The sequence below is a fragment of the Neofelis nebulosa genome, chromosome 12, assembly GCF_028018385.1.
Source record: "Neofelis nebulosa isolate mNeoNeb1 chromosome 12, mNeoNeb1.pri, whole genome shotgun sequence".
Lineage (NCBI taxonomy): Eukaryota > Metazoa > Chordata > Mammalia > Carnivora > Felidae > Neofelis > Neofelis nebulosa.
Genome location: NC_080793.1, coordinates 8,097,139 through 8,111,043, shown reverse-complemented (window position 1 = coordinate 8,111,043; position 13,905 = coordinate 8,097,139). Strand labels below are relative to the sequence as shown.

Below are 13,905 nucleotides of genomic sequence, written 5' to 3'. Positions count from 1 at the left end.
GTCCCCAACCGTGGAAGGGGCAGGAGCCGGGAGATCCTTGAGGCCCCCTGGTGAGCCCTAGTATGACAGGTGAGGCGTGGGAGTTGGAAAACTCCTAAAACTAGAAACTCAAGCCAAGGCTCTGGAGGAGCAGGCCTTCCCCCTCCAGTGTGTTTGGACCTGCAGTGAGCAAGGAGGGCTCATCGGTGGACACCAAGAGTTCCTGCTGCTGCTGTGACTGGCCTCCAGGGGGCATCTCCTTTGGAGGCTCCTCCCAGGTGTGGTCCTGGGCTCTGAGAAGTCCAGTTGTCCCCTTCCCCCGGGGATGGCCTGCCCAGCCTTCAAGCAGGGGAGAGAGGACTGCTTGTGTCTCAAACATGGGCTGGGCTGGACATTGCTCACAGTCTTCTAGAAACCAGTCCGGGGGGTTAGACGGGATTCCTGAGGTGCAGGAACTGCCAGAGAGCATTTTGCTGCTCCCCTGGGTGATTAGACAAGGGGTGGGGCCTGGGCACCTCTGTGGGAAGACAGGCCACTGCAGTCCCTTGGAGCCTCTCCTCTTGGGTATGTGGAGTGGGGAGAACCACCTTCCAGAGACAGTGGGGAAGGTCTGGAGCAGCTGGAGTTCTCCTGGCTTCTTGCCACAGAGAAACCTAGGTGTGGATGCCTTTTAAGTTTCTGCTATACTGTAGAGACCCAGAGGTTGGGTTAGAAGGCCCAATCCTGGCCTCTCCCAGGAGGGGCTTGGCCCCAAGGCTTCTGTGTAGCTTGTTATAGGTTCACACGGGTGAATAGTGTGGCCTTCAGGGTCCTGTCTACCCTGGAGCCCTTGGAGTTGGCCTGAGTCCACACCATGGTCCTCCGCCTGCCCTCTGAGTGCTGAGTCTCAACTGACATGAGGCGGGTGTGCATGTTGAGCTGACCCTCCCCCCACAGCCCTGTTGGACTCTGAGGAGGGGAGGCAGAACTCCCCCTTTATCCCCAGCCCAGCCTGCAGGACTCTTCCCTTCCTAAGGCTAAATGCAATGGGTACCCCCAGCTGGTCCCCTCCCCTCCAGCTCCAACCAGCCCAGTACCCACATCTCGTTGGCTGGGATTGACCATAGCTTGGCTTGATCTCTGGCCCGGACATGACCATGACTGTCCTTGGACCCCCACAAAGTATGGTTGGGATACTACACACTGCTAAGCCTCAAATCCGTGGACAGGCCTCATCCCCTTCACTCTTCTCCCTTCCCTTGGCTCCTGGGCTGAGCCAGTGGAGGAGGGCAGAGGCAGCTAGGTGAGGAAGGGGTGATAAGATGGCTATCACCAGGTGTTAGCTGAGGCCAGACCACACAGAGATGAGAACAGAGAGACAAGGTCAGTGGGCCTGAGATAGGCCTGGAGCCAACACAGAGAGAAGAATGGGTTTGATCAGAAACTCCGAGATGGCCTTGTGTAGAGACACCCTGTGTGTGTGTGTGTGTGTGTGTGTGTGTGTGTGTGTGCATGGCCTCCGTTAAACAACAAAAATTCACCTGAGTAATTTGAAACATCAAATTGGTTTTATTGAATGATTCATGAGTCAGGCAGCATCCCATCTAGTAAATAGAGAGAGAGGAGCTTTGTTGAGCTGCAGAAAAGGAAAGGTTTTTTAAAGGTAGAGAAGGAATAGAGAAAAGGAAATTATTATCAAAGAATCCATTGTTTTAGGCAAGGTTACCCTCCTATCGGAAACGGGAAGGGTCTATCAGTAAGTTTCATTGTGCTGACCAGGAAATTCCATTCCAACCAGTTAAAGGTTACGTGGTGGGGGCAGGGGGACCGAAACTGCAGTGAGATTAGGTATTAGGTCTTAGCTCTCAGAGACGGGGCCCTTAACATAAGTGAATCCATTTTGGGCCTATGGTTTTCTTTTCAACACCTCACAGAATTTGCAGGGCAGCTCTCTCTCTCTCTCTCTGTCTCTCTCTTTAAAATTTAAATCCAAGTTAGTTAACGTATAGTGTAATAATATGGGAATAGAATTTAGTGATTTATCACTTACATATAATACCCAGCGCTCATCCCAACAAGGGCCCTCCTTAATGCCCGACACCCCACCAGCAACCCTCAGTTTGTTCTCTGTATTTAAGAGTCTCTTATGGTTTGTCTGCAGCTGTCTTTACAGAGGGGAAAACTGGCAGCGGGTGGGCAGCACCTAGGAGAGTCAGGTTTCAAACGGGGGCCCATGAGCTGGGCCTTGTCCCTTCCTGCACCTGGCCCTGGTTTTCTCAGGCTGAAGACCGGGCCCTAAACCCTCCCTAGTTCATACCCTGGCGAGCAGAGGTGTGAATTAATACCAAAGGAGCATTGGCCATTCTACCTCATGACATTTCAAGTCTAGAATATTCTGTCCAGTGACTCCTTGGTGATCCAGAGCACTGCCTCTCCCCTAGTTAGGCGCCTGGGTGGCACAGTTGGTTAAGCATCTGACTCTTGGTTTTGGCTCAGGTCATGATCTCATGATCGTGAAATGGAGCTGCCCGTCGGGCTCTGTGCTGACAGTGTGGGGCCTGCTTGGGATTCCCTCTCTCTCTGTCTCTCCCCGGCTTGTGCTGTCTCTATCTCTCTTGAAATTACTAATTAAACTTAAAAAAAAAATTCTCTGGAGCTCTAGCCATCTACATCTAGAAGTCATGCAAACTCACAGATACCTTCTAAGGTCAAGGAGAGGAGCAGGGGTGGAGTTCACGGAACTGTAAGTGGAGATGACGGGGGTGGGGGGTGGCCACTGGTGCCTTCGAGGGCACTTAGGCTTTGATGGCAACATCAAACCCCAAAGCCTTGCTCATTCTCACTTCCTGCCTTCATCACCCTGACAGGCCTGAGGGGGCAGGGATCCCTTGGGGGCCTTTCTGGCTTCAGGGAGGTGGAAGCCATCCCCTACTCACCACCTCAGTACCCCCGGAGTCCCTTCCCTCGGGGCACACCACCCAAAGGCCATGCTAGGGGAGCTGGTTCCTCCGTAGCAGGTGGAAGAGCCCCTGAGATCCCCGGGAGTGTCATCTGAGGCCAGTGAGCCCTCAGGACAGCCTCAGGTCAGGCATTCTGTCAGTGCTGGCCCTCTTGGTGACATCTAGGAGACACTGCCCAGGGTGTGAGACCCATCGCTACCTCCATGGACAGCCAAGCCCCCATGAGGAAACTGTTTCCCTCCAGGACAAAGCTGGGATCAGCCACGGCGAGAACACTTCTGGGGAGCCCCTGGGCTCCACAGCCAAAGACTATGGCCGGAGATGGCAGGTGACCTCTCAGTAGAGAGCTTGCCAAAAGTTTAAGCATGATTTGCGGGCAATTGCCTCACCCTTCCTGGATTTGGCAAAGGATAAGTTGCTCCACCCTGGGGTAGCCGTTGCCCAGAAGGACCATAAAAGGAGCCCTCCGGAAGCCTCCTCACTCACCTCCTCTTTCAGCTGATATCCGGAGTGGTGCCAGCTTCCTTGGCCCTGAAGTCATGGCCCTAGGTCTCCTGTGCCTGAGCCTTGTCCTACTGGGGGCCCTGCAGACCCAGGCCCAGGACTCCACCCCAAACTTGATCCCAGCCCCGCCTCTGCTCAGGGTCCCTCTGCAGCCTGACTTCCAGGATGAGCTGGTAAGAGGCCTGGGGAGTGGGGGGCAGCTGCAGGGAAGCTCCGGGAAGAGTGTGAACAGAGGGGAGGAGAGGCAGGATGGGCTCAGGCTTTAGCTCAGTCTACCCTCGGGTCCGCTGATGGAAGGCACACCCTATGCCCCCATCCACACCCAACCTTGCTGACAAGAGGGTCAGCTGAGCAGACTCCCCAGGTCCACACTCTCTTCCAAAATCCCTGCAGTCCTTGCAAGGTGGGAAAACCTTCAGGCCCTCTACATGATGAGGAAACTGAGGCTCAGGGAAGCCAGCTGGCCACTTGCCAAGGGTCACCTTCTCCCTGACACACTCAGGGCTCCCTCCTGGCCTAATGGCTCCTGCTGGCTTCATCAGCACAGACTGTATGGCCAGTCTGGGTCCCAGCAGCCCAGCTAGAGGGGCTTCTGGTTCTGGGCCAGGCTGCCTAGAGGTGCCTGCAGGGATGGAGCAGGAGGGCCCCCTGTGTCTGCTCCTGGCTCTGCCTATCATCAGCCCCCATTGTAGTTCCAGGGGAAATGGTACGTCGTAGGACTGGCAGGGAATGCATTTAATAAAGAAGAAAACAGCCAGTTCAAGATGTATGCCACCACCTACGAGCTGAATGAAGACAACAGCTACAACGTCACCTCCACCCTGCTCCGGTAAGAGCCACCACCTCCTATGGGAATATGGGGGGCCTAAAGGGCTGCCGTGGGGGTCCAGGAGTCAGACTGATGTCATAGCCAAGGGGTGACCAAAGCTGAAAGATGATAATTCATCCTACCGCTGGGCAATCGGTCCCTGTATTTATTCCTTCTTTCATTCACTGGATCGACATTTCTCAGTCACTTCAGCACAGACAGAAGACAGTCCTGGGAATGGACACAGACCGTCATCAGGAAACAAGACAAAGAGAGAATAGGTGTCCTAGAATGGGAGGAGGGTCACTGGATCCAGCCTGGGATCCCACCTAGGGCTTTGTCAAGAGCTTCCAGGGAGGTGGTCTGTGGGATGGGACTTGAGGAACCAACCTGCATCAGAAGGAGGCCTGGGACCTTCGTGGCAGGGCTGCTGGACTGAGTCAGAGAGAGCCACTTCTTCAAGAAACAGCAAGCCATTGCATGGCTGCCCTGAGCAGGAGCTGATGAGTGGTATGGAGGGGGTGGTGACCACAGTGGTGGGGGCCTCAGGTACTGGTGAGGAGTGGGTGTGGCTGTAGCAGGGAGAAGAATGATGGTGTGCAGCCCAGGAGGCTGATCAGTCATAGGTGGTAGATGACCAGAGCAGGGGCAGATTAGGACCTGGAGACGGGAGGCAAGGCTTACCCAGCTCCTCTGGGTTTCTGGCTCTGGCACTTGGGGATGGGGCTAGAGCATCGGTCATGGAAGGAGCAGAAGGGCAGGTGTTGGGAGATCGGCTCTGGGTTCCCAGGGGACCAGATGGGATACAGCTGAGAGGTCAGGGTTGGCCCAACAGTTAAGGGAGTCTTTGGCATCCAGCAGACTGGAGCCTCTGTTGATTCCCACAGGAGAGGTTATAGCAGGAAGCCACAAGATAGGCATAGGGGACAGGGGACCCCTGGGTGGCTCAGTCGGGTAAGCCTCTGACTTTGTCTCAGGTCATGATCTCACAGTTTTGAGTTTGAGCCCCGTGTAGGGCTCTGTGCTGACAGCTCACAGCCTGGAGCCTGCTTTGCATTCTGTGTCTCCCTCTTTCCCTCCTCCCCCACTCAGGCTCTCTCTCTTTCTCTATCTCTCTCTTTCTCTGTCTCAAAAATTAATGAACATTTAAAAAGTTAAAAAAGAATAGGAGACAAATACCTTGGGTAAGGGGACAGTGTAGAGGAAAGTCCACCAAGGGAAACAGCCTCAAAGATGGAAGGACAGCAGGTGCAGAGGGAGAGTCTGAGCACGTCAGGTGGCTCAGGGCAGAGTAGGCAGGGACAGGCAGGGATGGGCTCAGCGGGGAAGAGAGAGGCCCATCTGAGGGGTGGCGTGCGGGCCTCCTGCTGTGGCAGGGTGGGGTGTCACCCTCTTACCCACACACCTCTTGTTCCACAGGAACCAGCGCTGTGACCGCTGGATCAGAACTTTCCTCCCAAGTTTCCAGCCAGGCCAATTCAACCTGGGCAACATTGAGCGTGAGTCCTGAGTGGAGTGGGTCTCCGGGGGCAAGGACCTCACTGCCCCTCCACACAGATGCCAAACAGTGGAGGCAGGGGAGGAAGCAATAGCTCCCTCTCCCTGGCCAGGGTGGGCTGATCCCTCACTGTCCACCATGCAGGTTACCCTGGAATCCAGAGCTACACTGTCCGAGTGGTGGCCACAGACTACAACCAGGTTGCCACGGTGTTCTTCAAGAAAGTTTACAAAAACCGGGAGTTCTTCAAGATCACCCTCTATGGTGGGTCTTACCCCCTGGGACCCGGCTCTTGTTCGTGCTGGGGGAGAAGAGGCCCACGACACCCAGCCCCCAAGGTCCCCTTCACTCTGAGCCCTGGGAGGCAGGAGAGAGGCCTTTCCACAGACCCCTCAGGAGGGAGGGGTCTGAGGCATCATTCACGGGTTCCACAATATTCATGGAGCTTTCACCAGCCACTCACCAGCCATCTTGGCCACAGGGAGGACCAAGGAGCTGACCCAGGAGCTGAAGGAAAACTTCATCAGCTTCGTCAAATCCCTGGGCCTCACTGATGACCACATCATCTTCCCAATCCCCATCGGTAATCACCAGCTGGGGAGAGAAGGGCACATGGGGTCTGTCCAGGCCTGATGTTGCCTTACTAGGGAATGGGGGAGAGGAGGGAGGCAGAGCCCTTCTGTGATCACTGGAGCTCCAGGAGCCACTTTGGGTTCAAGAAGACCCTGTCACACCCAGGGTTCTTGTTCCCAAGTTTCCTCCTTCACAATAGCTCAGTCTTGCCCACGTGAGTATTACACATCTGGGGCCAAGCTTTCCCAGTCTCCTTGCCTGGCCATTTCTCCCTCTTCCTCCTCCCTGCCTGGCCTGTTTGTCCTGGGCCACCTCCCCTTTTGCCCTGGGGCTGGCTCACCATTGACTTGGCAGGCGCCCTTGTCCTCTGGCAGCCTGGTCTGGGCAGGTGCCTCCCCAAGGCTGAGGGTCTGTCAGGACTCAAAGGGAAACAGGCAGAAGGCTTGGTGCCCAATCAGGACTATGGCTGGGCCTCATCTGCCTCCTTTGGAGAATGGGTGTCACCCAGGTCTGCTTGTCTTCAGGCCTCTCCCCAAGTCCCTGCCCCATCATCCAGCCCTCTGCTGTACCGTCTATGAAGGGAAGGCCCAGAACTTCTGTGGCTAGACCAGGCTGAGTCCCAGGGTATCCCAGGGGCAGTGCAGGGGCCCTGGATCTCAGGGACCCCCCACACATACCCCTGTCCATACTGACCCCTCTGTCCCCCACAGATCAGTGCATCGATGAGTGAGCAAGTGTGCAGTAAGTATGGCTGCAGAGGGGGCTGATGGGAGCCAGGGTGCAGCTGGGGGGTGGTCCCAGGTCTGCCTTTGTCCCACCTGCCCAGCACTGCTGCCCTCTCTATGCCCTTGACTCCCTCTCAGGTGCCCCCTGGCTCTGTTTACTCCATTGACTTCCCTCCAATCTCTGTCCAGGGCACCACCTAGCTGTCCCCACCAGCCTGGATGCTACTGAGAGATGTGGAGACCCTTCTCACTGCACAGCTCACCATCTGCTCCCCAGGCTGTCTTGCTCATGGAACCCCTCCTTGTTTGCTAAATAAACATGTGTCGCCTAGTCCCTAGTCTGTGCTCTTTGACCTCTGGGCCCTCTGAGAGGGAAAAGAACAAAGCAAAGGCTCCTATTAGCATCACTCCCAAGAAATGTAGTTTCCAGAAAGGGATTGAGGCCACAGAAGCAGAGTCCAGCTCTGACTGAACCCTTCTAGCTCCCAACTCCAGGCCCAGCCCCAGACCAGCAGGAGTGGTCACTTGCCCCTGCCTTGTAGCACACTGCTGGGGCACAACTCACACCCATGTTCAGGCACCTGCAACAGGTCCAGTGGCAGAGGCCCAGGCAGGGCCAGGCAGCTGGGGAGAGTTGGGGGGCCAAGGTGATCTCACCACCACTTAACCAGTGATGGAGGGTGATAGGGGTGGGGTGATGGAAGGGTCTGGAGCCAAGGGCCAAGAAAGAATTCTTGAAGATGTACTTGGGTCAAAAATGTGATTTTATTAAAGCACAGGGACAGGACCCATGGACAGAAAGAGCTGGACTTGGGTTGTGAAGAGTGACTGGTTATGTTATGGCCTTGGAGGAGGTAAAGTCAAGGGAAGTTTTAAAAGAGATTTTCGATGCTAAAGAAGATTTACAGAATACTGGAGGCCTAGCTATTGTCAAGCTAAGGTATTTTTCCCTCTAGCAAACATCAGCATTAAGACAGTAGGGAGTTCCTGGAGAAATGTTCTTCTCTGCCAGCCTCAAGTATCTGTCAATGGGCTGCAGAGTATCAGGATATTTAATGTTACCTGCCATTTCCTTCTTGCCTTTCTTCCCCATATTACTATGAGGGGTGATGTGGGGGCTCCAGGAAACTGAGTCTATAGGTTTCTGGAGATTAGGCTATTGATAAGATTGCCTTTTTCTTCTAATTTACTAAGATATTTATAAACTGATGGAGACTCATGTCCTGCATGACTGGGATCTCTATCAGTTAACCATTTGTTTTCTTTCCTTTCCTTTGTTCTTGGGAAGCCAGGAGTGTCTGAGGCATGTCACACACATCTCACCTGGGGTGGGGGGAGGTATAATGCTAGCTTGTACTTTGCCCTCAGCTTGCCTTATTCTTCCTCATCATATCACCCCTAAACAATTTTGACCCTTACATCTTTAAGGTTGTTGAAGGGGAAGGTCTCATCTTCTGTAGCTTCTTCCTGTTCAGTAGGGGAGTAGAGATGTCCCTACCTATGAGTCAACATTGATCAGTTGGGGAACATATAAGAAGTTACAGAAGGCAGAGACAGCTGGATCCAAAATGGACAGTGAGTATGAATCTCCTTTAGTAGAAAGGATCATCTGTTGGCTTGAAGTTATTGTAGTGATGGAGTCTTGTCACCAGGCAGAGAGACAGGAGAGAAAACAGCCAAATGTAATTAGAATAACAAGAAAGAGCGGCCCGAATAAAAGTCTTTTGGTAACTGATGAAAATCCTTAAGTCCAGGAGTTTAACCAATCATGAAAGGAAAGTGAGGAATTGCGAAAGCACCAATTTGAGTATTCAGGTCAGTTAGAATCCGGAAATATTTGTGTGGTAATCTAGCATGTATACTGATGGTGTTTTGGGGTTTTTCTGTGTGGTGGTCTGGAGCCAATGGGCAAGAAATATTCCTGGAAGACGTTTTGTGCAAAAAGGTGATTTTATTAAAGCGTGGGGACAGGGCATAGGGGCAGGAAGAGCTGCACTGGGGTTGTGATGGGTAACTGACTATATACCCTCAGGCGGAGAGGGGGTCAGGGATAGAGTAAGTCTCTAAGGTATTTTGGAAGCAAAGTTTCCAGGACCTTGAGGGGCTCGCTGTTGCTAGGGAAACACCATTATTACTGTTGAATAAAACCTCAGTCGAGAGACCCTTCAGATGCATATTGTGGGATCATAAACTTGGAGGATGATTGCCAGCATACACCTTGGGGTAGTTGAGAGAAGGAAGTAGACTTACAGGATCCTGGAGGTTGGGATACTGTTAAGCTAAGGTTCTCTTTGCCCCTGGCAAAGTGTCATTAACGAGGCAGCTGAGATCCCAGAGGAAGGTTACTCTGCTGGTTTCAAGGACTTGCCAATAGTTTCCTACATCACCATGGCAAGCATTTAAATGCCTTTCCTTTGTTCTTGGGTAGCCAGGAGTGTGTGAGAAATATGTCAGATATTCCACCTGGGGGAGGGGGGATATGCCAGCCTGTTTTGTCCTCATTTTGCTCCACGCTCCTCAATCATATCTCCTCTGAACAATTTTGACCCTTATATCTTTAAGGTTGTTGAAGGAAGAAGGTGTCACCTTCTGTAACTTCTTCCTGATGAGTAGGGGCATACAGTTGTCCCCATCTATAGGTCAATATTGGCCCGTCAGGGAACAAAAAGGGAAATTAAGGTGAGGCAGGTGAATCCAACGTGGATAACATGTATGAACATCCTTGAGTAGAAAGGATCATCTCTTGGCTTGAAGTTATTGTAGTTATGGAATCTGGCACCAGGCAGACAGACGTGGGAGAAAACAGTAAAACCAAGTACAATAACGAGCAAGATTAGCTCAAATGAAAAGTCCTTTGGGATCTAACCAAAATCCTTCGGTCCAAGAGTTTAACTCATCACTAAAGGAAAGAGAAGGGTTATTTAATACACCAGTGTGAGTGTCATGATAGTTAGAAATCCAGAAATATTTTTGAGGTACTCCGGAATGTATATACAGTGTTTTGTTGTTATGAGAGTTTAAGTTCCACCTTGTGCAACACTTAAAACATCTAATGCCATTCTGTTTTGTAGAAGTGTTTTATGCATTTGAGTTATTTTATTTTATTTTAAATTTTTTTTACATTTATTTATTTTTGAGAGACAGAGAGAGACAGAGCACAAGTGGGGAAGGGGCAGAGATAGAAGGAGACACACAATCCAAAGCAGGCTCCAGGCTGTCAGCACAGAGCATGATGTGGGGCTTGAACTCACAAACCGTGAGATCATGACCTGAGACGAAGTCGGATGCTTAACCAACTGAGCCACCCAGGTGCCCCTTGAGTTATTTTAGTATTTAGTAATATAATGGTATTTTGAGAGTCATTTAATTCTTTAACTGTGTAACAGGTGATGTATAGCCATCATATTGACTCTGTTTTGTTTAGTAACCAATCAGGTAATTAAAAAGAGGTACTTTTATAGAAAAAAGAAAAATACAGGTTAATTATTAGAGCAGATTAAAAGCCCAATGTCTTCCAGTGCTGCCGGTGAGATTTTTTTAGACATTAGGCTTGAAGCATCCTCAGATGTTTCTGGGAACAGGCAGCAGGAATCACATTGGTCTTTTGACTTGTATCTCAAATGTCTGTGGTGATCCTTTTGAATGGCCCATTGTAAGAAGAATTGTTAGTAGAAATTGGGAAAAGAGGATGAAAAAGAAAGGTACAACCATCCTAAGAGAAGTTGGAGGTCTTCCACAGGTTCACAGGAATAAGAAGGCAGATTAGTTTGCTCATTGAATTCCTGGGAAGGGGGCACAGGTTTTATTTTAGATATAGGAGCCCATGAAGTGTGCCCCTCTAACTTTATTGCAGTGGGAGTTCGTAATATGACCCAGTAGGGGCTCTTCCAGTTTGAAGTTAAACCCACTGTTGTATTAGACTTTCAATCCTTTAAATAAACCAGGTGTTTTGGGTTTATATGGTGTGGGTTTCTAGCAACCGCTAGATCAGGTTTAGGAAAGATATGTGTTGCATATTCGTTTAGAGATTTAGGAATTGCACATACATTTGAACAGTTCCAGCATTTACCCAAGCAGTATCACCTAAGATTTACCATTATTTAACAGGGCTTCCACTTAACATACCAAATAAAAAGTCCTCATTGGTCAAAAAGACTTTTTCACAATTTAAATCCTGGGAAGTTTGTTAAACCTTACAAAGTATAGAGCACATCTGAAATGGGGTTGAGATCATTACAAATCTTAAAGCTTTAAATTATGTATTTAACCAAGATGTCATTAAGAGATTCCAAAGGCAAATATGTAGGGTTATATACTTGTCAGCAAAAGTTAACCTCCTTTAACAGTGAGAAATCTTAACTAAGTGATTAAAGACCTGATAAGGGCATAAGGTAAAGCTGTGGTTTTCCCAGCAGACAAAAGAGAATACAATCCTTTGTATACATGCATACATATATATGTATATTTTTTTCTTTGTATCAAGAGATAAACAATCCAAAAAACTTTGTCTTTTGAACAGAGAGAAAAGCAGAATTTCAACCTTATACCAGTGTACTTTAAAAAATCCATTCTGCAACATAGTCTGTCCTAATCACACATAAAATTCCTTTCCAAAGATTTCCCTTCATGAACCTTCTACGACTTTCCTTTGCATTCAAATTTTATCCCAAGCCATTTTTCTCCAAACCAGTCTCATTTAGGACAAAGTTACTTTCTTTTACCTGCAACAAAAAAATATATTTCCATTCCTTCTTTTTTACACATTCATACTTTTTTACATATAGAGTTGCTTTCCTTATTTCCATCAGTCTTAATTACATTTAGCAGAATTTTGACTCTTAGCAACCTTGGTCTCCAGCTGAGACTAAGTAGTAACCATTTGTAAACCGTTACACCAGAATCCTTTAGATGGCAAATTCATGAATCAATTAAGCATAAACCATGTTTTCCAATAGACCCAAATGTTCTTAGTTTCTCTGCAATAAGAAGTCAAAAGCAGAAACCTATATTCAGCAATCAATGCTTTAGCACTCCATTCTATTTGGAAAAGACCTAGATATCCAGTGAATTCAATCCCATTTATTCAAGTGTCAGATTACCAAAGACATTGAAAGCTGTCTTAACAATTATCTATGAAAACTTTGAGATAAACAAAATTAACCATTATTTTAAGTCATCTTGTTGCTAACACATTGCAACAGAGACAACATGAGCTTATTTGGCCTTTAGGAAATCTTGGCAGAATAAAAGTTTCGTATTTGATGCCAATAACTCTAAATACATGTCTATCTTAGTTAAACTAACAAATTTAAATAATATTAAACACCGAATATGTTCCACCTGCGTTCACTTAAAGGCCAGTTTGTTCCCCATTGTCACTTTTTTACCTAGGACAGCAGTAGGGGAATCTGAAGTGGGTGATCCAAGGGGGTGCTCATCCCTCCTTGACATCGAGGTGAGAGGATGGTATAGAAGGCAGTTATGTAGGTCACACGGAAGGTGATGCAGAAATAGGAGGAGGGAGAAGGGAAGGCAGAAAAGGTGAAGTGCCAGAAGGCAGAGAAAGAGGATTCCCAGTTCTAAACCTTGTCAGCTGGGAAAGAGGAGATCCCTTTTTTTTTTTTTCTGTCTTTTTGTTTGTTTGATTTCCACCAAAGTTGAAATAGGGAGTCTATGTCTTGCTAGAGAAGTTGGGGGATTTCCTTGAAACAAAGTGAGAAGGGCAGCTGCTTGAGAATATTCTTTAAAGTCCCCAACCCGAGGTAGACTAACCACAGTTGATTTCAATTATAGACGATAACTCAGGAAATGAATGAGGGAGAGGCCCCCACATCTATTAGGAGGAGGAACAGAGAAGCAGTCAGCATCCTCCTTTGTCATGGATGGCCTGTTTCCTCCACAGGAGGAGGCCTGTTAGGACATCCACGATGTCAGGAGGGAGTTTACTAGCCGAACACATTTGGGCAAATACATTCAATCCGGCCTTTGGCAAATACATTCAGGCCTTTCAATCCGGGTCCTGACTTAGAGCTGTGAAGGCCTGGACCTTGGTTACTTCCATCCATTGACCTTGTTTCCTGCAGAAGAAAGTTAGCTGCTAGATCCTACAAGACCACACAATGTTACAGGACATCAGTCCTTTCCTAAATTTCGCAATCCAAATTGCTTCTAGTGGGTTGAAAGACATCCCAAGGGAGAGTCCTTGGGGACTGAGGACAAGCTCCTGTCCTCCTAGAGACAGAAAAGTAGAGAAGATCCATTACCACAAAAAAATGCCCCCCAAACTCCCATGTGGTGTCCTCTGCAGAGGATATATCAGAGGTTCCTGAGGTGTCATAGTGACCCGAGGGGTACCTTTAACCAAATCGCTATTGTCACCGACCAAATACTAAGGGCATCTGTAGGAGGGATGCTGGTACCCCCCTCCCCCGCTTTCCCATTGTATCCTAGGCTACAAATAGGAGCCAGCAGATGGACCTACTTTGCCTTGCTGAGAAGGCTGAAGAAACCACCGTTTTTAACCCATGGAAAACACTGGAAAAGTTTTACAAGGGGGAATTGCCCAATTTTCTATTTAAGTAGTAGTTAGTAGAGGACATTGACCAAAAACAATGAAGACAGAAACTCATCATGTTCCATGTGACATTCCAACACATAGAGTCTTTACAGCCAACTTCCTAGGAAATGGTCCCCAGTTGGGTTTTAATTCAATCAGGTACTGTTTTCAACAGTAACGAGGGAGGTCCCATAGCCAGAAACAGCTAGACCAGGGATGTGGAAAGGATCACGTTATACTAATGAGGAGGAAACCTCACATGCTAGTCACTTAGGTGGCTGTTCCGTGCCCAAGGCAGACAACAATATATAATGACAGGAAGA

The 13,905-nt window shown here is 49.1% G+C and overlaps 1 protein-coding gene across 1 annotated transcript; it reads left to right on the top strand.

Annotated features, from left to right (window-relative positions):
* The first annotated feature begins 3,362 nt into the window (after positions 1-3,362).
* LOC131491275 (neutrophil gelatinase-associated lipocalin-like) lies at positions 3,363-7,357 on the top strand. The gene is made up of 7 exons (XM_058693985.1): positions 3,363-3,595; positions 4,115-4,251; positions 5,650-5,729; positions 5,873-5,992; positions 6,210-6,311; positions 7,012-7,042; positions 7,216-7,357. The coding sequence occupies exons 1-6, from the start codon at positions 3,458-3,460 to the stop codon at positions 7,029-7,031; spliced, it is 597 nt and encodes a 198-aa protein (XP_058549968.1). The 5' UTR covers positions 3,363-3,457; the 3' UTR covers positions 7,032-7,042; positions 7,216-7,357.
* Positions 7,358-13,905: the final 6,548 nt, after the last annotated feature.